Source organism: Sus scrofa, chromosome 9 (genome assembly GCF_000003025.6).
Source record: "Sus scrofa isolate TJ Tabasco breed Duroc chromosome 9, Sscrofa11.1, whole genome shotgun sequence".
Lineage (NCBI taxonomy): Eukaryota > Metazoa > Chordata > Mammalia > Artiodactyla > Suidae > Sus > Sus scrofa.
In genome coordinates this window covers 8,470,663-8,494,355 of record NC_010451.4, presented here as the reverse complement: position 1 = coordinate 8,494,355, position 23,693 = coordinate 8,470,663, and the positions used below count along the sequence as shown (strand labels likewise).

General features: G+C 41.3%; 1 protein-coding gene across 1 annotated transcript in view; it reads left to right on the top strand.

Moving 5' to 3' along the window:
- Positions 1-23,693, top strand: part of C2CD3 (C2 calcium dependent domain containing 3) — a 119,234-nt gene that overhangs the window by 18,488 nt on the left and 77,053 nt on the right. Inside the window, 9 exon segments of the mRNA XM_021062487.1 lie at positions 3,425-3,557; positions 4,029-4,157; positions 10,404-10,551; positions 13,129-13,283; positions 13,859-13,920; positions 13,923-14,067; positions 14,564-14,676; positions 19,469-19,587; positions 22,910-23,032. Coding sequence (XP_020918146.1) covers positions 3,425-3,557; positions 4,029-4,157; positions 10,404-10,551; positions 13,129-13,283; positions 13,859-13,920; positions 13,923-14,067; positions 14,564-14,676; positions 19,469-19,587; positions 22,910-23,032 — 1,127 coding nt within the window.

Genomic DNA, 23,693 nt, shown 5'->3' with positions numbered 1-23,693 from the left:
TTTCTGAAGCAAATACAGTACAATTATGTGTGGTGTATGCAATAGCGGAAGTATTTATTAAAACATTTGATCAAATGAATGCTCCATACCAGGCACCGAGGATACAAAGCCCGACAAAAGCTAGTCCCTCATCTCAGAGTTGATTGGGTGAGATAAATGGTGTTAATACTGCATAATTTTTTGATGGAAAAAAACACCTAGAACTTGAGAGCACAAAGGAAGTATTGTGTTTAAGGAATTTAAAATATTGGGTATGGGTAAATCATAAAGTACCAAGGCTGTTATCTCCAGAGATGTTTGGGGTATCAATGGAAAAACTGTTTTTCTATGTGGCCCTGAAATCAAATGAAGCTTATTATTGACACTGCTTGCCGGTAGCTGTTTTATTCATAAAGCACTTATTGAGTGGGCCCACCTCATTAAAAAACTTTAAGCAGTATCAAATTAAGTAAAGTAGTAATGAAAACTAAAAGGAAAAGGGTTTCTTGTCACATAGCAAACTTTTTTTTTTTTTTTGTCCTGTCTTTTTAGGGCCGCGCAGCATATGGAGGTTCAAAGGCTAGGGGTAAATGGAGCTGTAGCTACCAGCCTACGCCACAGCCACAGCCAACGTGGGATCCGAGCTGCATCTGTGACCATGGCTCACAGCAACACCGGATCCTTAACCCACTGAGCAAGGCCAGGGATCGAACCCAAAACCTCATGGTTCCTAGTCAGATCCGTTGACCACTGAGCCATGACGGGAACTGCACATAGCAAGCTTTTTTAATCAAATTTTTAAGACTGGCAAACAAGGTTTCCCGACCCTTTCTCATTGAATAAACAAGACAGCCATTTTCTGGCTGAATTCCAGTGAGGTTTTGTTCGTTTGTTTGTTTGTTTGTTTTAGCCATGTTTGTGGCATATAGAAGTTCCTGGGCCAGGGATTGAATCCATGCCACAGCAGTAACCTAAACCACAGCAGTGATAATGCCAGATCCTTAACCCCTAGGCCACTCCAAGGAACTCTGCAAGAGATTTTTTTTTTTAATTAAAAAAAAAAATTTATTGAAGTATAGTTGATTTGCAGTGCTGTGTTAATTTTTGCTGTTCTCCAAATGAGATTTTGTTAAATGAAAACAAAAATGCCTACAGTGAATTCTGAATGGAATGTCATATACCAGTTTTTACATAGGAAAAAGTTAATGCGTAAAGCATTCATGAAAATAGTATACATAATATAACATTTTTGCAAAATAAACTTTATATATACACATACATATATAGGTATATGTATGCATAGATTAAAAAGCTATAAGGAGGAGTTCCCATCATGGCTCAGCGGTTAACGAATCTGACTAGCATCCATGAGGACGCAGGTTCAATCCCCGACCTTGCTCAGTGGGTTAAGGATCTGGCATTGCCATGAGCTGTGGTGTAGGTCACAGACACAGCTCGGATCCTGCATTGCCATGGTTGTGGTGTAAGCCAGCAGCTACAGCTCCTATTCAGCCCCTAGCCTGGGAACCCCTAGCCTGCAGGTGTGGCCCTAAAAAGCAAAAAAAAAAAATTAAAAACTATAAGGAGTGTATCAGAATGTTAGTCATTATTTGGAGGTAGTGGCATTAGTGAGAATATTAGTTTTCTATTGCTGCGTAACAAGTTACCACAAACTTAATGGTTTAAAAAAACAGTCATTTATTAGCCACAGTTCTGCAGATCAGAAGTTCAATAAGGTATGGTTGGGTTTTCTGCTTATAGCAGGTAATCTATAGGCTGATTCTCATTAGGGGTAACATAATAGACCTTAATTCAAGGGTGGTCAGGCCAAGCTTAAATTCTCCATCTGGGAAACTATATACATTGAACATACGATTATTTCAGGGGGTTGTTTTGCTACAGGGTTTCTGTTTTTTAGTTTTTAAGCTGTATTTTGAACTCCTTATACAACAAATGTTGAGTGTTTATGGATCTGTTTGGCCTTTTTTTTTTTCCCTTGGGCTGACTATCCTATCTTCTTTATTTTAGAAACTATAAAATCTAGACCAAGATAGACAGGTGCTTGGTATGTAGTATCACTTACCTTCTAAGCAACTGAGGAATTTCAAGAAAAATAATAATCCTTCCTATTGTTCCTTGAAATAATCCCACTGGTCCTAAGCTTTTAAGTAGACGTCTAAGAAAAAGTGGGGCTATATATGTGTGTGTGTGTGTGTGTGTGTGTGTGTGTGGATAGATACACACACACACAATAAATGTTAAAATCATAGGATGTAGAGTCAGCCTGGTTATACTGCATGCGTAACTTGGCCAAACTAACTTGTCCTCTAAGCCTCAACTTTTTCATCTGTAAAATGATGGAAATAGTAGTTCCTATTTCAGACAATTGTTGAAAGGATTAAATGAATTACTATATGTAATAATGTAATATATGTGGAGCAGTGCCCGGAAGTGGTAAGAGTTCCATAAATGTTATGCACTCTACTTGCTGCTGCTCGGGAGGGGTAAATTTTACCCATCAAAAAGTCAGAAGACTTCATCCTGACTTGTCTGTTCACCAAATGGATGATTGCAGACGTCATGGAAGTGTTTTGGCCTTCTTTCCTTCATCCGTAAAAATATAACGTTGGGGAGCTCCTGTCATGTAGAAACGAATCTGAGTAGTATCCATGAGGATGCGGTTTGATCTCTGGCCTCGCTCAGTGGGTTAAGGATCCAGCGTTGTCATGAGCTGCAATGTAGGTTGCAGAAGCGGCTCAGATCCAGCATTGCTGTGCCTGTGGCATAGTCGGCAGCTACAACTCAGATTCAGCCCCTAGCCTGGGAACCTCTATGTGCCTCAGGTGTGACCCTAAAAAGACAAGTATATATATATGTATATGTATCTATATAGATATAAAAAGTTGGATGAGATTATCACTATGGCTCCTAAAAGTTTAGCCAGTTGGTATAGTTGTTAGTGTTCCTTGAATAGTAATAATCTTACTAAAATAGTTCATGTTGATCACTAGAACATGAGGCTTGCTGCTCAGAATAAGCTTGGTGAGCAGACTTCGATCAGCTTCCAATAAGGATATACCGCAGGTCAATAAAACGCAGGTATAAAAATAATATGTAAGTATTACTAAATTTATTACGTATAAGCACCAATTGGAATAGTCAGTACATATAGGTAACAACTCCATTAAGGAGGTTATTCTCTACGGAAGAGACTTCACTCACTGCTGTGAGGCCAACATCGAAAACAGTCCGCATAATTGAAGCTTAGGAAACATTTATTTTAAAGTGAATGTCCTCGAGGAATTCGCAAGCTAGTGGGAAAGACAGACAAGGAAGCCACTGCAGTACCCCGTGGTGAGGCCTGTGATAGAAGGAAAGGTGCTAAATATTGCAAGTGACTCCGTTGGATTTTAGATTTTCTGTGTTCTGCTTTTGCCCTCTTCAGCTCTGTTAGAACAAGGCAATAAACTCCGTAATGCTATGGTGATTTCTGCAATGAAATCAAGCCCAGATACTAGCATGTTGTTGGAAGAAGTTCATCCCTCTATGAAAGAAGATGTTCTTAGAGCATCGACGCAGTAAGTTACAGGATAAACTTGAACCCCAACAGTTCGTTTTTTAATAGTTGTTAGCATGTGTTTTTTGTCAAGTTATGGACTAAATGATCTTGGAAATGCTCAGCAAGTAATTCCTTAATGTGGTGGGAAAGATGCCTAAACTCGGAGTTTAGATACTCCAGATCTGGACCTAGCACTGACACTTGCTAAATAGGTAAATGGCTGAAGTCGAGGTTCCCTGTAAACCAGCATGCTTATCTCTAAAGTGGGTGCATTTTCTCCTCCCTCTCTTATATAAATGAAATGAAATTCTAATGTAGGAAAGTCCTTTGTAAATTGTAAAGTCTGATATATGTTTAAGGTAAAGTCCATAGTGTGTTAAATTTTCCATGTCGAAGCATGTCTATATATACTTCTTAGCTCAATTAATTCTAATTTAGATTTTTCCCATATGTTAGCCACTGAAAAAGTTTTTTTTTTTTCATGCCTTAGAGTCAGAGCCTTGTCTGGGAATCAATTTGAAGACCACATTGAAGAGCACCTCCTCCCTACAACTGAGAATGCATTTTGGAAACTCGACACAAAAGCTGAGACCGGAGCCATACAGCTGCTCTTGGGCAGGTAAGAACTGTTAACCTTTTAAGTTCTTCCTCCAATTCACTATGTACATTGTTAACAGATTAATCTTCCTAAAGCAACACTTCCTTAAAATAATCAGGTTCTTCCCTTGGTTGTTCATTACCTACTAAATAAAAATCCAATCTTTAGCCTTTTATTTTTAGCTTCACTTAGAAAATGGTCCCGGAGTTCCCATTGTGGCGCAGTGGTTAACGAATCCGACTAGGAACCACGAGGTTGCGGGTTTGGTCCCTGCCCTTGCTCGATGGGTTGACGATCCAGCGTTGCTGTGAGCTGTGGTGTAGGTTGCAGACACGGCTCGGATCCCGCGTTGCTGAGGCTCTGGCGTAGGCCGGGGGCTACAGCTCCGATTCGACCCCTAGCCTGGGAACCTCCATGTGCCGCGGGAGCGGCCCAAAGAAATAGCAAAAAGACAAAAAAAAAAGAAAATGGTCCCCAATCCACCTTTTCAGTCTTACTTCTTATCTCTTTCCCTAACACCAGTGTTAGCAGGGTATAATGAAAACATCATGGATTTAAAACAGACACAAGTTGAAATTTAGGGTCTATTTTTTATTACCTATGTGGCCTGCACAATTAAGCAGAAAAAAAATAAAAGTATTCTGAATTGGAAAGGGAGAGGTAAAACTATCTCTTTTCACAGATGACATGATCCAGTATGTAAAAAATCCTAAAGAATCCTCTAAGAAAACTATTAGAACTAACAAACAAATTCAGAAAGATGACAGAATACAAGATAAATACACAAAAGTCCATTGTATTTCTATATACTTGCAATGAACAATCAAAAGTAAAATTAAGAAACAATTCCATCTATAATAGCAGTGATAAGAATAACATACTTACAATAAATTTAAACGAGTGTAAAACATGAACTCTGAAAGCTACAAAATATTGTTGAAAGAAATTAAAAAAGATGGGTGTTCCCGTCATGGCGCATCGGAAACAAATCTGACTAAGAACCATGAGGTTGTGGGTTTGATCCCTGGCCTCACTCAGTAGGTTAAAGATCTGGCATTGCCATGAGCTGTGGTGTAGGTCGCAGACCCAGCTCGGATCTGGCGCAGCTATGGCTGTGGTGTAAGCCGGCAGCAATAGTTCCCATTAGACCCCTAGCCTGGGAACCTCCATATGCCCTTGGTGAGGCCCTAAAAGGACAAAAGGCCAAAAAACAAAAAAACAAAAACCTAGCAGAAAGGCTCTGGTAAAGCAATTAACACTAGGGTGTAAATAGCTGACAAAACCTGAAATGCGTTAAGTAGTCAGAAGTATTTACATGTTAATAAAGGACAGAGCATTTTAAAAAAAAAGAAAGAAAGAAGATGTAAATAAATGGGAAACATCCTGTGTTCATGATTCAGTGCAATCCTTGTCAGGATCATAGCTGATTTCTTTGTAAAAATTGGCAAAATGATTCTAAAATTACTGTGAAATGGCAGAGGACCCATAGTAGACAAAACAGTCTTGAAAAAGAAAAAAATTAGTGAATTCACACTTCCCTATTTTAAAATTTACTACAAAGCAACAGTAATCCAGTCAGTTTGGTACTGGCACAAGGATAGATATATAAATAAATGGAATAAAATTAATAGTCTAGAAATAAACCCATGTGTCTATAGTCAGCTGATATTCAGCAACAACGTCAAGACTATTAAATGGAGAAGAATTGTCTTTTCAACAAATGATGCCGGGACAACTGGCCAGCCATGTGCCGAAAATGAAGTTGGACCCTTACCTTAAACCATATAAAAAATTAACTCAAAATGGATCAGTTAGCTAAACAGAAAGGCAGAAGTGAAACTGCCACTATTTGTAGACAACATGAAACGCTAAAGTCTCTGCCAAAATATAGTTAGAATAAAGGAATTCTGTAAAGTTGCAGGATGCAAAATCAGTACACAAAAATCAGTTGTGTTTCTATACACCAACAATGAACTAATGGAAAGAGAAATTAAGAAAACAGTCCATTTGCAATAGCATCAAAAAGAATCAAATATCTAGGTATGTTTAACCAAGGATGTGAAAGATCTATACACTGAAACTGTAAGACATTGATGAAAGAAATTGAAGAGAACACAGATAAATGTAGAGATATTCCACGTTCATGGATTGAGTTAATATTGTTAAAATGTCCATACTACCCAAAGCAACCTTTAGAGTCATGCAATCTCTATAAAATTCACTGGCATTTTTCAGAAGAGTAGAAAAAACAATTCTAAAATTTGTACGGAACCACCAAGGAGCCCAAATAGAGCCGTCTTGGAAAAGAACAAAGCTGGAGGGTCGCACTTCCTGATTTCAGGCTATGTTCCAAAGCTATAGTACTCAAAACAATATAGTTTTGACATAAAAACAGATACATAGATCAATGGAAAAGAGTAGCGGACCCAGAAATATATGGTCAATTAGTTTTTGAGAAAGAGGCCAAGAAGACTCAATGGGGAAAGATGGTCTCTTCAATAAATAGTGTTGGGAAACTGGCCAATCACATGTAAAAGACTAAAACTTTGTTATGTATGCTGTCTACACTGTACACAGAAATCAACTCAAAATGAATTAAATCCTTGAACATAGACCTGAATCTGTAAAACTGCTAAAAGAAAACATCGGGGTAAGCTCCGTGACATTGTTCTTATCACTAATTATTTGATATGACACCAAAAGCAAAGGGAACAAAAGCAAAAATAAACAGATGGGACTACATGAACCTAAAAAACTTCTGCAGAGCAAAGAAAACCATCAACAAATTACAAAAGCAGCTTTAGGAATGTTAGAAAATATTTGCATACCACATATCTGATATGGGATTAATATCCAAAATATACAAGGAACTTAGACAACTCAATAGCACAAAAAGTAAATAGCCCAATTAAAAATTGGGCAAAGAACCTAAATAGACCTTTTTTCCAAAGAAGACCTACAAATGGCCAATGGGCACCAAAAATATATGCTCAGCTTCCCTATTAATCATGGAAATGCAAATAAAAACCGCAAAATACCACCACACACGAATTAAGATTTCTGTTATCAAAAAGAAAAGAGAGAACAAATGCTGGTGAGGATTTGGAGAAAAAGAAAACCCTCTTATACCATTGGTGGGAAAACGGTATGGAGGCTCCTGAAGAAATTAAGACTAGAACTACCATATAACCAGCCGGCCTAATTCTGGATATATATCCAGAGGGAATAAATCCATATCCTGAAGAGATATTCATACTCCCATGTTCGCTGCAGCGTTATACAGAATAGCCACGGTATCATAGGTGTTACGGCAGCCTGTGTCTATCGATGGATGAATGGATCAAGAAAATGTGGTATATACATAAAGAATGGAATATCATTCAGCCTTAAAAAAGAAGGAACTCCTCAGAGTTCTTATCGTGGTGCAGTAGAAACGATTCCGACTAGGAACCATGAGGTTGTGGGTTCAATCCTGGCCTTCCTCAGTGCATTGAGGATCCGGTGTTGTCATGAGCTGCGGTATAGATCACAGAGGTGGCTCAGATCCCACGTTGCCAGCAGCTGTAGCTCTCATTAGACGCCTAGCCTCGGAATTCTCCATATGCTACAGGTGTGGCCTTAAAAAGCAAAAAAAAAAAGGAACTCCTGTTATTTGTGACAATATGGATGATGAATCTGGAGAGCATTATGTTAAGCGAAATAAGCCAAAGAAAGACTTACACGTAGAATCAAAAATAAAGTCAAATTTGACACGGCTCCGATTCCGCGTTGCTGTGGCTCTGGCGTAGGCCGGGCGTCTACAGCTCAAATTGGACCCCTAGCCTGGGAACCTCCATATGCCTCGGGAAGCGGCCCTAGAAAGGCAAAAAGACCAAAAAAAATAAAGTCAAATTTATCAAAATATATTATCAGAAAGTGGTTTCTGGAGATTGGAGGAAATATGGAGAGGTTGGTAAAAGGGTATAAACTTTCAGTTCTAAGAATATTTCGATCTGGGCATCTATGTGTAATAGCGTGGTGACCATAGCTGATAACACTGTATTGCAGAAGTTCAGTTTGCTAAGGACTTCCCTAGTGGCTCAACAGGCTAGGGACCCGTGTTGTTCCTGGCCTGGGAAATGCCACATGCAAGGGATATAGGCAAAAAAAAAAGAAATTTGCTGAGAGAATAGAACTTAAATGTTCTTTAAAAAAAGAGGAAGGACGGACAGAAAAAGGAAATAAGTGATGGATTCATCACTTTCAGTTAATTCACATTCAGTTAATTCAATGAGGGTCCTTTCGCAATGTCTAGCACATCATCCTCTTGTATACTTTTAGTATGTTAACAAGTTTATTTGTTAATTACACCTCGGTAAAGCCAGAAACAAACAAAAAGAAGACTTTTCTACCAGCTCCGTGGAAGACAGTGGAGAATTGCTTTCAGAATTCTGAAAATTCCTCTTTTTTTGGTCTTTTATCATTTTAGGGCCGAACCCACGCCTTATGGAGGTTCCCAGGCTAGTGGTCGATTTGGAGCTACAGCTACAGACCTACGCCACAGCCACATCAGTGTGGGATCCAAGCCATGTCTGTGATCTGGCAACACCAGATCCTTAACCCACTGAGCAAAGCCAGGGGTCAAACCTCATGGGTACTAGTCAGGTTTGTTAACCACTGAGCCACAATGGGAATGTCTTTTTTTTTTTTTTTTTTTTTTTTTTTTTTGCTTTTTTGGGCCACACCCAGCGGCATGTGGAAGTTCCCAGGCTAGGGGTTGAATCTCAGCTGCAGCTGTTGGCCTACACCACAGCCACAGCAACACGGCATCCAAGCCACATCTGTGACCTACACCACAGTTCACGGCAATGCTGGATCCTTAATCCACTGAGCAAAGCTGGGGATCAAACTAGCATCCTCATGAATAATAGTGAGTTACACTACCACTGAGCCACAGCAGGAACTTCCAAGTATTCTGCAAATTCTTAATTGTTGACCTCAAATCCATTTGTGGCACAGTGGGTTAAGGATCCAGCATTGTCACTGTGGCAGCTTGGGCTGAGAAATCAAAGGGAAGAAATGCGTAGCCACTAGCTTGAAAGGGAAGCAAAGTTGTTGAAAGAATTGATCATAGAAATGCTTAGCACAGTATTGGGCACATATTAAGTATTTAATGTTATTGTTTTTATTATCAATGACATTTTCATTAAGAATCAGCAACTGATGTTCATTAAGTGCTAGTTACTATAGAGAGACAAGAATAAATGAAATATACCCTCTCTCTCTCTCTCTCTATATATATATATATATATATATGTATATATATAAATATTCTTACCTTTCTTTTTTTAAATTCTTTTTTTTTTTTTTTTTTGGTCACACTGGAAGCATGTGGAAGTTCCCAGGCCAGGGATCAAACCCATGCCACGGCAGTGACCCGAGCCACAGCATGGTCACTGCCAGATCCTTAACCCGCTGAGCCACCAGAGAATATCTGTTTTATTAGTTTCTCTATCCCACATAGAACTAATCTTGCCATAATTAATCAAAATACATGTTTTTGCCAATAGAAGGCATGTTTATGAATTAGCCATTCTTCACAGAAACAGTATATGACATTTAATTCATTGAACGAAAGTTAATTCTTTACCTTTTTCTCTTCCCTGCTGTATAGGAGTAGAACAAATCATCTTAGCCATCTCTGTATTGTTCAGGACCTAACACCACGCCTGGCACATAATAGGTGCCCAGTAAAATGTTTGTTAAATAAATGAGTGAGATCACAATCGGTGTCAGTCATGTATTTTTTAAATGCTGCATGTTGACATCCCAGAGAAAGGGCAATATAACCTGAACCTGTTACTCAGGTAATCTTCTGTTTGGTGTGAGTTTTCTTTTTTTTTTTTTTTTTTTTTTTTTGGTCTTTTGTCTTTTGTTGTTGTTGCTATTTCTTGGGCTGCTCCCGCGGCATTTGGAGGGTCCCAGGCTAGGGGTCCAATCGGAGCTGTAGCCACTGGCCTACGCCAGAGCCACAGCAACGCGGGATCCGAGCCGCGTCTGCAACCTACACCACAGCTCACGGCAACGCCGGATCGTTAACCCACAGAGCAAGGGCAGGGACCGAACCCGCAACCTCATGGTTCCTAGTCGGATTCGTTAACCACTGCGCCACGACGGGAACTCTGAGTTTTCTTTTTAACGTATTTTCTTCCATATTTAGAACTTGAGAAAGAATAGCTCAGCTGAAACGTCCTTTAAAGTCCTGCTTTATTTTTCTTATCTCTGCAGTGCTGAATTATCTCAGGGTCGTTCCTGGGACGGGCTCGGCTCTCCTCCAGATTCCCCGTCTCCCGGGAGTGATGTGTCCTGCATCAGTGACCTCAGCGACCCTCAGTATGACCAGAGTCTCCTGGAGAAGTTATTTTACACAGTACCTGTGAGTCACGGCATCTGACGCTGTAGGAACTGGAGCACAAGAGTGTTGCTAATATTAGTAGGTGCAAGCGTGTTACCACTTGACAGACAGACAGCCATCCATTTTGCATCCCTTGTGTAATTCTAGTGACAATCTGAGGAGGAGAGTATTCTCATTTTACACATGAGGGGATGGCCTAGGAAGATGAAGTATTTTGTTCAGGGACACATAGCAAGTACGTGTTACAGCCAGGACTCAAATTCACGTTTACCTGAGTCCAAACCCTATGTTCTTAATCAAGATGTGGCTTCCTTGGAGCTCTTTTAAGGAAGAGCTGACGCAGGTATAACCTCAGAATCACCCTGGACTGCTATCTTTAGATACAGGTGTTGCAGAGACAACTCTGCTCACAGGGGACAAGTACCTCTACTGGAGTTCCCATTGCGGCTCATGGAAACGAATCTGACTGGTGTCCACGAGGATGCAGTTTCGATCCCTGGCCTCGAGTAGTGGGTTAAGGATCCGGCGTTGCTGTGAGCTGTGGTGTAGGGGTCAGATCCCGTGTGGCTGTGGCTGTGGCATAGGCCGGCAGCTGTAGCTCCGATTCGACCCCTAGCCTGGGAACCTCCGTATGCCTTGGGTACAGCCCTAAAAAGACAAAACAAACAAACAAAAAAAACCTCTACTGACCCTCAAGAAAGAACATTCTCTTGTCAGGCAGTTTTAGCATCTTCAGAGTTCTTATATCCAGCTGTATGTTGTCACTGGTTTAGTATCTCCTAGAGTATATGTAAAATGAGTTCATTCTCGGTTCCACAAATAATCACTTATGTTTGTGAAGATTCCTGTCGTACTCCTGATTTTCTTTCCCTCCAGGTCAGTCAAGGTAACTGAAATATACAGTGTAGTTTATACCAGCTCAGTGGAAAGACAGTGGGGGCGGCCAGGGTTCAGAAGAAGCAGGGAGGAACTTCTGTGAGGTCCTGCTGGGAAGGCGCATCATGCGGGATGAGGGGTTTTAACCGAGACCTGAGAGACAGTGTTCGGAGAGAGAAAGGGTGCAAGAGGGGAGTAGAAAGATTGGCATGTCGACTAGCAGTTTGTGTGCTACCAGGGACCCGATGCGATGGAGTAAGACTTTGTGCGGAATTGATGAGGAGACGCAGTGAGGCAGGCTCTTGCGACCAGTCTGTGGGAGCATCTGAATACCCAGTGAGGAGGAAAGGATACGGCGCCCCCCACCCCCGGCTGATCTGATAATGACGGCGGAGATCAGCCAGGGGAGAATAAGCAGAGCAGGTAGGGGGCCCCTGGGTTCTCGGAGGTGTGAGAGCCAGAGTGAGTGGCAGCCGTGGGACTGGACAGGAGGTGCATTTAGAAGACATTGTGAATTGGTAGGACTTCATGACTTTCTGCCTCAAAACTCACCACTGTTACCGTGTTACCTGTAGGAGAAAAGGGAAAGGGAACTTAGGTTTATTACCCATTTTCTGTGCGCCAGGGAATTTAGGTTATCTGTTATTTACTAAGTACTGAACCAAATGTTTTAAATTCATTATTTCCTTTAATTCTTTGACCATCCTCACGAGATAGTGTTATCTCCTTTCCGTATCGTGAAATAAAAGCTCAGAGACATTAACTACTGGTCATTAAATGGCAGAACTAGAATTCCTGCCCTAGTCTATCTAGCAAAAGAAGCTCGTGTGTTTTGTCACTAGACCACACCATCTCATAAGCCTTGAGCTTGGCCTTAGAACCTGATCTCAACTTAACCTCCCTAACCTCATCTCCCGCTTTTGTCCTGTACGCAGTCCAGTCATGCTGGTTGTCTCACCACTCCACAAACAGTCTAGCGCTTTCCTTTTTTTTTCTAAAAGAAAGACGAAAACAAGAATCTATTTATTTTCTTTTTTCTGGTTTTGTTTTTTTTTTTTTTTTTTGTCATTTTAGCCATTTTTGTCATTTTTTTGTCATCCAACTTCCTGCAGTATATGGAAGTTCCCAGGCTAGGGGTCAAACTGGAGCTGGAGCCGCCAGTCTACACCATAGCCACAGCAGTGCGGGATCCGAGCCGTATCTGTGACCTACACCACAGCTCACAGCAACACTGGATCCTTAACTCACTGAGCAAGGCCAGGGCTCGAACCCACATCTCATGGATACTAGTCAGGCTCATTATGGCTGAGCCATGATGGGAATTCCTGTTAATTTTCTTTGAACTGAACGTCTAGGTTAATTTTGTGAACTTGAGATTATTTTTGCATAATCAGGAAAAACATGGGATTGTCTCTCTGGTGTCAGTTCTCTCTCTAAGAGACTGATTATATGTTCAGAGAGGGATTTATTAGAGAAATGTTTTCATTACCGCTCTCCCCAAAGCCGTTATCTTTTTAAAGTTTTTTATTATAGTTGATTTCCAGTGTCCTGTCAACTTTTGCTGTACAGCAAAGTGACCCAGTTATCCGTATTTATACATTCTTTTTGTCGTATCTCTTCTCTCATGTTCTATCACAAGTGGCTGGTTGTAGTTCCCTGTGCTGTACAGCAGGACCAAAGCAGCTCTCTTTGAATACTTTGTTTTTGCTTCTTCCCCCCCAGAAATCTGATTCCAGCGTCAGTGATGTCTGCAGTGAAGACGATGGCGTTGTTCCCTCTAAAACAATGAGCCAGTCCACAGCTCCTGCCAGCGCTCGGAAGGTTCTGGAGTCAGCGGATCCTAAGTTGAAGAAGAGGGCTGTGGGCAGGAAAAACAGGTGAGATTCGCTGTGAATGCTTGTTTAGAGGCAGAAGCAAAGGAAGGTTATTTTCACGAGACCTCCTCAAGTGAAGTGAGCTGTATTTGCCCACCTATCAGACTGGCTAAGTTACAGTAACTCCTTAAGCCTTGTGATCCTTAAAAATGGGGTAACATGAAAAAACAGATAGGATGTAATGCCTAAGGAAGAAAGCGGAAGTCTAGGTTGTATTGTAGAAAATGTGCATAAAGAAAGAAGTGAAAACGAGTACACAAAAGGGATTATAGAAGTTACATTAAAGTAATCGGTGGCCGACGTCAAGTCTGTATCCCTTGTCGAAAACCTTATTCTGTGACATCGCGTCTCTGCCTGTGTAGCGGTGAGCTTTTGTACTATAGGAATGTCTTCAGCTTTTTTAAGATTTCTTTCACCGTAGTTGAAAACCACAATTACCATGATCAATGCCACTTCTCAATCCTTGGTAACGTGTGAGATGCTTTCTGTCTTTCCTCTTTCCTCCTCTTGCCTGTACGAACTAGATCATTTCACGTTAGGCTTCTGACTGTTGCACTTTCTGTGTGAACTCCTTTCAGAAATATGGTTGAACCACAGATCCTTTCAGAAACTCTGGAAGATGCCCAAGCGATGACACTAAGTGTGATAGACTGGCCCTTCTGGGTAGAGCACATTCAGTCAGAATCATCATTGAAACAATGGGAGTTCCTCCAGAGAGTCCTCAGGAGACTCCTGGCAAAAAAAACTTCGCTGGGAGAGCACCTAAGCCGACAGCAACAAAAAAGCGGTACGTCTCAAATGAGAAAACGGAATTTGACATTTCTGGGAAGTGTGTCTGATAGTAATAAATAATTGTCCAGCAGTTTATGATTTGTGAAGTGCTTTCATATGCTTTATTCGGGCAACAAAAAACGTACTGAATCCCCTACTCCCTACGAGGTCCCGAGCACTCTGCTGGGTTCGTGAACGAGAAAAAAGAAAATCAGGACCCAGACCTTACAGCCACCAGTAGAGAGAGAAAAACATTTAAATGGCTCTTTGTCATAGGGCTTAAGGGGCTAAAAGAGATGTTTTATATCAAAAGTATTGTGGGAACACAAGGAAGGGAGCCTTCAATTCTGCCTGACAAGATAAGTAGAGGCTTTGAAGAGAGAAGTTCTGTCCTCTGAGGATGTGAGGCTCCAAAAATAGGGCCTTAAAAGATACGTAGGATTTTTAGAGAGAAAATAGGTTTATTAATTGGGTTTGTTTTTAAATTACCTTTCTTGTTTTGATTTTTTTAGCACCTTCTTTGTGGAATATCACTTTCCTGTGGGCTTTTCCAAAAGTAGATTGGCAAAGACAGCTTTGATCACTGAGGTCGTTCGACTCGCATCCAGTAAAATTACAGATGGAAGTAAGAGAACCCGGTTCCTGCTCCGTAGACATTGTGGCTTTGGAAGAACTCGTGACTCCCTAATTACTCATCTGACTCTTCTTTTATCGTTGGCTCTTAGAGGTGGAAAGAATTTTGAAGGAATAAATCTATCCTAATTCCTTTATTTATACATGAGGAAACTGGCCCAGAGATGCTGTGACAGTCCTGATGCAAGACAGCAGGGCAGTAACGTAGCTGAGACTACAGCTCAGAATTCCTGATACCTAGATCATGTTCTTTCAGCTATTGCCATTTTCTTTCTTCCCTTTTTAAAAACAGCTTTATCAAGATATAATTCACCAACTATGTATTTCATCCATTTGAAGTGTACAAGTCAGTGATTTTTCCTATATTCACAGGTTTTGTAACTATCACCACAATCTAATTTTAGAACATTTTCATCCCCCCAGAGGTAATCTTATACTTGTTAGTATTTATTCCTCAATTCCCTCTTTCCTCTTTTTCATTAAGTGACTCCTCATCTATTTTCTGTCTCTTATCACTTTTCCCCTCCTGGACATATCATATAAGTGGAATCATACCATATGCAATTTTTTGACTGGCTTTTTTAATTTACTCTAGTATTTCAACTTTGTTTTCCATATTTTGCTGTTAAAAACAGTTCTTCAGGAGTTCCCAGTATAGTGCAGCAGGTTAAGGGTCCAGTGTTGCTGCAGCTGTGGTGTAGGTCATAGCTGCAGCTCGGATTCAATCCCTGGCCCCAGGAACTTCATATGCCTTAAGTACAGCCAAAAAGAAAATAAATAATAAGAATGGTGCTTCTGTGACTAGTCCTGGGCATGCACCATTTCTCGCTTGATGTATCTCCAGCACAAACGTTAAGAATGTCTTTACCCTTAGAAGCAGCTCGTAAAGTGATTTAACACACTCTTCTACCAGAGCACCTTGTTTCACCTTCCCATCACCTTAAGGGAGAATTGGGGCACTGACCGTTGTTCATATGCTTCCTTTCTTAAATGATTGGTAACAACGAAGGTGCTCTGGAAGTTCCTTCAAAGCATTTGAGAATGTGTAATTGATTCTGCTGGCTTAAATGCGTCTGAGGAGCTTTCATGTGGTTAAACTGTTTTTATCCAACTCCAAAAAAAAAATGTTGGATTCTTTTCTCAGGTTTTCCCTCTTGTATCTCTTTCTGTCTGTATGACAGTTGACAGTGAGGTCCTTAAACCTTCTCTGAGCCTCCAGTTCCTCATCTGTAAAACTGAGATACAGCAAGAACGTAGTTCTGATACGTGCAAGTTTCAGTTAACATAGTATCTTCCGAGCGAGACCTGCCAGATTGTACAAGGGATTAATGGACAGTCAAATGAGATAATGAATATAAAAGCTATTAAACTCTAAACTAGTGTGTAACTGGTAGTAGTTCATGTTCACAGGCACTGAATTCTGTGCCAAGCTCTCTACTCAGTGTTTTACATACATTAATCATTTAATCCTTAAATATACACACAGATAAGGAAAGAGGAAGTTGAGACATAGATCAATTAATCAGTAGCTTGTCTGAGATAACACAGCTGGCTTATAGTAGAGCTAGAAGGTGAACCCTAGAACTTTTTTGATTCCAAATCATGTGCTTTGTTTCTGTTTTTTTGTTGTTGTTGTCTTTTTTTTTTTTTTTTTTTTTTTTTTTTTTTGACCTCGCCTGTGGCATGTAAAAGTTCCCAGGCTAGGGATCAAATCCACACCACAGCAGTGACAACACCAGGTCCTTAACCTGTTATGCCGTAAGGGAACTCCCTCAAATCCTATGCTCTTAATCTGTATTGCTTCTCATGCATTGTTATTATTGTTGGCCACAGCAATTGAGTTCTATCTCCTTTTGTCCTTCTGAGAAAGATAGTATGGGACGTGTGGAATAAGCATCAAGCCAAGTATTGCTTTTTTTTTTTTTTTTTTTTTTTAAGGTCTACTCCTGCAGGATATGGAAGTTCCCAGGCTAGGGGTCGAATTGGAGCTGCAGCTACACCTGCAAAAATGCCAGGTCTGAGCAGTGTCTGTGACCTACACTGCAGCTCATGGCAACGCCAGATCCTTAACCCACTGAGCAAGGCCAGGGATCAAACCCACATCCTCATGGATACTAGTTGGGTTCATTACCACTGAGCCACCACAAAACTCCCTTCAAGCCAAGAATAGGAAGACAGAGGTCTAGTTCTGGTTGTACCACACACTTAATCGTGTGACCCTAGACAAAATGACTTCATCAGTGGGCCTCTCTCAACAATAATATGGAATGGACAAAGTATTTTCAGGATCCCTTCCAACTCTTAAAAAAGATCTTCTTTGGGACCTTGTTACCAATTTATTTACGTTAATTTCTTCTTCCAGTGTTACCTTAAAACAATATTAGTGTTTAAAAAAAAAAAATGAGCTTAAAGAGTTCCCATTGTGGCTCAGTGGAAACAAATCTGACTTGGATCCATGAGGACGCAGGTTTGAACCCTGGCCTCACTCAGTAGGTTAAAGATCTGGCACTGCCTTAAGCTGTGGTGTAGATCGAAGATACAGCTGTGCTGTGGCTGTGGCTGTGGCATAAGCTGACAGCTGCAGCTTTGATTCAACTCCTAGCCTGGGAACTTCCATATGCCGCAGGTGCAGCCCTAAAAAGACAAAAGACAAAAAATAATTTTAAAAATGAAAAAATAAGCTCAAGAGAGAGAATTATGGAGTTCCTGCTGTGATGCACTAGGTTACAAATCCAACTGCAGTGACTCAGGTAGCTACAGAGGCACAGGTTCGATCCCTGGCCCAGCACAGAAGGTTAAGGATCTGGCACTGATTTCTGGCATGGGTCTCAGCTGCAGCTTGGATTTGATCCCTGGCCTGGGATCAAATCCATGGCCATGGGTACAGCCATAAAGGAAAAAAGAAAAAAAGAAAATTGTATGAGAAATTCAATAATACAGTGCCAAGACACACTGAAGTGGTTAGGAGAAATCTGAGTAGTGCCAGAGGAAATAGGCTCTGTTTGTACCTGAAAGATTTTATAGTGTCCAGAGTACTTTTTCATCCGTTACCTCAGTTTGTCCTCTCAGCACACCAGTGCGGTGTAGGTCTTGTCTTACTTTTCTTTCCATGGCGGGGTAAGCAGGTTAACTGGTCTGATGGATGTGGGCTTGCTGGGCCCAGACCGTTGGTTCACAGGTCCTGTGGGCGGATCCAGGTAGCAAGACCCACATCCTGTTCATGAATACCAAGAGCAGTAGAGGCAATAACTAAGACGGCACAGGTAGAAACCAGTAGGTCCAAGGGGCAGTTTGAATGACTGCCAGAGACAGTGGAGTCTCTCTAACTGGGCTTTTTTGGGAGGGCTCTTCAGATCCATTTTTAAGGGTTTAGCAGGAGTTCCTGTCGTGGCGCAGCGGAAACGAATCCCGCTAGGAACCATGAGGTTGCAGGTTTGATCCCTGGCCTCGCTCAGTGGGTTAAGGATCCAGCATTGCCATGAGCTGTGGTGTAAGTCGCAGACACGGCTTGGATCTGGCATTGCTGTGGCTGTGGTATAGGTTGGCGGCTACAGCTCCAGTTGAACCCCTAGCCTGGGAACCTCCATGTGCTGTGGTGCAGCCCTAAAAAAGACAAAAAGCCAAAAAAGGGGGGGGGAGCTAGCAGTGAATGGACTGGATCATTTTATAGGTGGTAAGTTGTGACTGAGGTGGTCATTAGAAACAGAACTCATATCAAATGATTCTAGCCCCAAATTCTTTTTTCTTTTAACCTGTTAAAGCCCCATAGCAGTGAGCACAAACTAAAATACTACCCTCACTTCCTCCCACTAACACGTGATGTCACAGCAGAAACCCCTCTTTGCATCTAGAATGCAGACTGCATCCTGCCTAACACTACTGACAACCATCAGGACCTAGAGCCTTGCCTGAATGTCGCAGTAGGAGTCCTCTAGTCTTCAGCCCAGGAAATCATTATTTTCATTATTACAGTTTTTGATTCAATGTCTTCGCTTCATTTATTCCTCCTTGCCCCATGTCCAGCTAGCCCCCTTCTTTCACCACACTGTCTTCCAACTTGTCCTTTAAAAACACTAAGTCAGGAGTTCGCACTGTGGTGCAGTAGGTTAAGAATCCAGTTGCGGCAGCTTCAGTCACTGTGGAGGTGTGTGTTCAATCCCTGGCCCAGCACAGTAAGTTAAAAGATCCCTGGCTGGGGAATGTCCATATGCCGAAGGCGCGGCCATAAAAGTAAATAAATAAGAATTCCCGTTGTGACTCAGTAAAGATGAACCCAGCTAGTATCCATGAGGATGCAAGTTCGATCCCTGGCCTTGCTCAGTGGGTTAGAATCCAGCATTGCCGTGAGCTGTGGTGTAGTTTGCAGATGTGGCTCAGATCTGGCATTGCTATGGCTGTGGTGTAGGCTGGCAGCTGCAGCTCTGATTCAGCCCCTAGCCTGGGAACGTCCATATGCTGTAGGTGCAGCCCTAAAATGCCAAAAAAAAAAAAAAAAATATATAAATTAATAAAAACGCTAATACTCAGTGAAGTACATGGTATATTTTTATACATCCTTTACTTTGACATTCAAAGCAAAGCGACATAGCACTACATGTCTTCTCTGTGTTGTACCCAGGGTTTTCTGTTCCTGCCGTCCTGACACTTTGGTGAAATTACTCTTTGTATTCCTAAAAGAGATTCTAGTTGGATTTGAAAGGAAAGCGGTTGGTACCAAGGCCTGGATTGATGAGATGTCTCTAATCAAGCAGTGTGACGTGTCATCTGTCTGATTCTCCTTATAGCGGTGAAATTCCAGCAGAGATTTGTGTTTCCAGTACAGTTTGGTGGCCCGATGATAGAACACTGGTGGAGTTCCAGTCTCACTTTCCAAATTTACACAAAGAAAACCCCGCAGAAAAAGGTACTTCACATGATTTGACCTTTCCTTTACGCATTTATTCACACCAGGGATTTGGAGCATACTTCACATTACCTTCCTGCCTAAACTAGGAATTTCTGCAGGGTCAAACACCACTTAGGCTTTTCATCACTATTATTTTAAATTTCTGTTTGTTGTTACCTATAGACCAGTGTTATGCTAAAGGTTCTGCATGCACAGTACTATCAAATTTAATAATTAAAACAACTCTGTGAATTATGTACATTATTATCGTCAATTTACAGATGAAAAAATTGAGATTTAGTAAAGTAACTAACTTGGCTAAGATCACCCAGCCTAATAAAGTAAGAGCACTTTGTCCCAGGTCTTCTACATTAGATCCCACGTTCTTTTTTTTTTTTTTTTTTTTTAATTTTTTTATTTTCCCACTGTACAGCAAGGGGGTCAGGTTATCCTTACATGTATACATTGCAATTTCAGTTTTTCCCCCACCCTTTCTTCTGTTGCCACATGAGTATCTAGACATAGTTCTCAATGCTATTCAGCAGGTAGATCCCACGTTCTTAACCTCTGTATTGTGCTCCCTGCTGTGGAGAGTTGACCGTTTGAATTGATGTAGGATATGGGCCTTAATTTGATGTATCCAGCCTGTGTCCAAATTCATAAAACGTGGGTAGCAGTTTCACCAGCTCATTCAAAGTTTAGGATTTTCCACTGTGGCGCAGGGGAAACAAATCTGACTAGGAACCATGAGGTTGCGGGTTCCATCCCTGGCCTTGCTCAGTAGGTTAAAGATCCGGCTTTGCCGTAGCTGTGGTGTAGTTCGCAGATGCGGCTTGGATCCCAAGTTGCTGTGGCTGTGGTGTAGGCCAGAAGCTGTAGCTCTGGGAACATCCATATGCCACCAGTGTGGCCCTACAAAGCAAAAATAAAAAATGAAAAAAACAGAGTTTATAAAATCTACTTGCAATGGTACAATAGAAATCAATGAACTATGTCATGAGCAGTTTTTACTTCATTTGAAAGAGTAGCTTTTATAATCTTTGGCCTCCTCTTTAGTATAGATAGAATGAAGAATGCATCTTGTTTTCTTTTTGTTTGTATTTTCAGGGGATGTAAATAATACAAGTTCTTTTTGGAAAATATACCAAAATAGGAAGAGAAGGGAAAATATTAATTTCACAATTTCAAGACAAGTTCTATAAGCATGTCAGTATATTTACATTGAATCATGTGGTTAATGACTATTCTAATTATGAAAGAATTATATATATTTTTATAGAAAAATATTTTAGGAGTTCCCATCTTTGCTCAGTGGTTAACAAACCTGACTGGCATCCATGAGGACACATGTTTGATCCCTGGCCTCACTCAGTGGGTTAGGAATCTGGTGTTGCCCTGAGCTGTAGTGTAGGTCAAAGACTCAGTGGGATCCAAAGGCTTGGATCCTGCATTGCTGTGGCTCTGCCGTAGGCCAGTGGCTACAGCTCTGATTTAACCCCTAGACTGGGAACCTCCGTATTCTGCGGTGCGGCTCTAAAAAGACCAAAAAAAGAGAGAAAAATATTTTAAGACACAAAAATCACCTATAATCTCATCACCAAGATATAATTATTATTAATATTTATTGTATCTTCTTTATCTTTTTCAAATGAATATATTATGTCTATAAATCTTTGATAGTATTAGAGCAATTTTATACACAGTTTTAACCTGCTGTTTTAAAGTTTAGCATTGTCTTGAGGATTTTTATTCATTTTTTTCAAAAATATAAAATCTTTGAATTCCCTTTGTGGTTAGCTCAGTGGGTTACAAACCTGACTGGTATCCATGAGGATGCAGGTTCAATCCCTGGCCTCACTCAGTGAGTTAAAGATCCAGTGTTGCCGTGAGCTGTGGCACAGGTCACAGATGCAGCTCCAATTCAGCCCCTAGCCTGGAACTTCCATATGCCGCAGGTGCGGCCCTAAAAAAAAATCTTTTGGAGTTCCCGTTGTGGCACAGTGGAAACGAATCCCACCAGGAACCATGAGGTTGCGGGTTTGATCCCTGGCTAGCCCAGTGGGTTAGGGATCCAGCATTGCAGTGAGCTGTGGTGTAGGTCACAGACAAAGTTCAGATCTGGCGTTGCTGTGGCTGTGGTGTAGGTCAGCAGCTGTAGCTCTCATTCAGCCCCTAGCCTGGGAACTTCCGTATGCCATAGGTGCCACCATAGAAAGCAAACAAACAAAAAACCTTTCCCACATAATTTTATAAATACGTGAATGTTTACTATATGTATAATTTAACACCTAATTTCTAATACACACAAATACTGTTCATATTATTTCAAACTTTTCATAAACATCATTTTAATGGCTGTATATTCCATTTCAGGAATGTGCTTTAATTAACTTAATAATTCCAGATTATTGAACATCTAGCTATTTCTCATTTTAACTTTTAAAATATATACATTTGTACATAAGCTTCTTTGGGATTTATTACTTCTTTAGTATAAATTCCCAGAAATGAAATTACTGGGCCAAAGTATGACTATTAAAAGCTTTTTATATTTATTGCTGCATTTGCTGTCCAAAAGTATGTTGCCAGTTTATATTCCCAGATTCAGGCATATGTCAGCCTGTGTTCTCCCATAACCTTGATAGTTTTAAAGTTTGCCTAGCTTTAATGGCAAAAATTTGTATCATCGTAATTTGACTTTTTCTTTTTAAGAGTGAAGTTGAACATTTTTCATAAAGAACTAACTCTTAAAAATTGAAAAAGATGTGGAGTTCCCGTCATGGCACAGCAGGAACGAATCCGACTAGGAACCATGTGGTTGCCAGTTCTATCCCTGGCCTCGTTCAGTGGGTTTAGGATCTGGTATTGCCGTGAGCTGTGGTGTAGGTGGCAGACAAGGCTCAGATCCTGATTGCTGTGGCTGTGGTGTAGGTCACAGATGCAGCTCGGATCCTCCATTGCTGTGGCTGTGGTGTAGGCCGGCAGCTGTAGCTCCAATTGGAACCCTTTCCTGGGAACCTCTATATGCTGCGGGTGCGTGCGGCCCTAAAAAGAAAAAAGAAAAAAGAAAGAAAGAAAGAAAGAAAAAGATAATCTTCTAACCTCTTTGTGACTCATGAAACCCTTTCTAATCTTCTAGGGAGAGGTGGTAAAACCCAGAAGGGGGACCAAAATATGGTAGAATATATGAGTTCCCACCTGGACTTATCTCAGTCAAATGATTAAGCTGTTGATTTCAAAAAGCATGGATGCTTTTATAAGCCGTCATAGGTTGACACTTCAGTTAAAGTCCCCTGTGGCTCTTTGTAAAGTTAACCTAAACTTTTTCTTCTTCCCTCAGCCAGAAGTCATCGGATCTGCGTCACTCCCTTTGAGAGCTGTCATTCAGTCTGAGCTGCTTTCTTTCAGTGACCAGCTTCCAGTGCAACAGGAAAATGGGCAGACCGCACTTGGCCCCCTCAAGGTACGTAGATAATTCAGGTAGTCAAGTATTTCTGAAGCATGTGTGTTACTAGCTGGCCCTGAGAACATAGCAGTGAACACGAAAATCAGGGCCTATATTACAACAGGGTAACAAACGTACTGGGAAGGAGCTAAATGATATGAGGAGTTCCCATCGTGGCGCAGTGGTTAATGAATCCGACTAGGAACCATGAGGTTGCGGGTTCGATCCCTGCCCTTGCTCAGTGGGTTAACGATCCGGCGTTGCCGTGAGCTGTGGTGTAGTTCGCAGACGCGGCTTGGATCCCGCGTTGCTGTGGCTCTGGCATAGGCTGGCAGCTACAGCTCCAATGCGACCCCTACCCTGGGAATCTCCATATGCCACGGGAGCAGCCCAAGAAATGGCAAAAAGACAAAAAAAAATAAAAATAAAAATAAATGGTGTGATGTGGCGGTGAGCACCTGGGAGGAAGCGGAAGATGAGCAAGTCTCTCTCTAAGAAGGTGACAGACACTTACGGTTAGACTTGAGGAGTGAGAGGAAGAGGCCACCAAGAAGAAAGCACAGGGAAGATCATTCCAGATAGAAGGCTAGCACATGCAAAGGCCCTAAAGTGAGAACAGGCTGGGCTTCGTCAGGGAAGAGTGCTGCCTCGGGATAGTGAGCCAAAGGGAAAGCGCTGG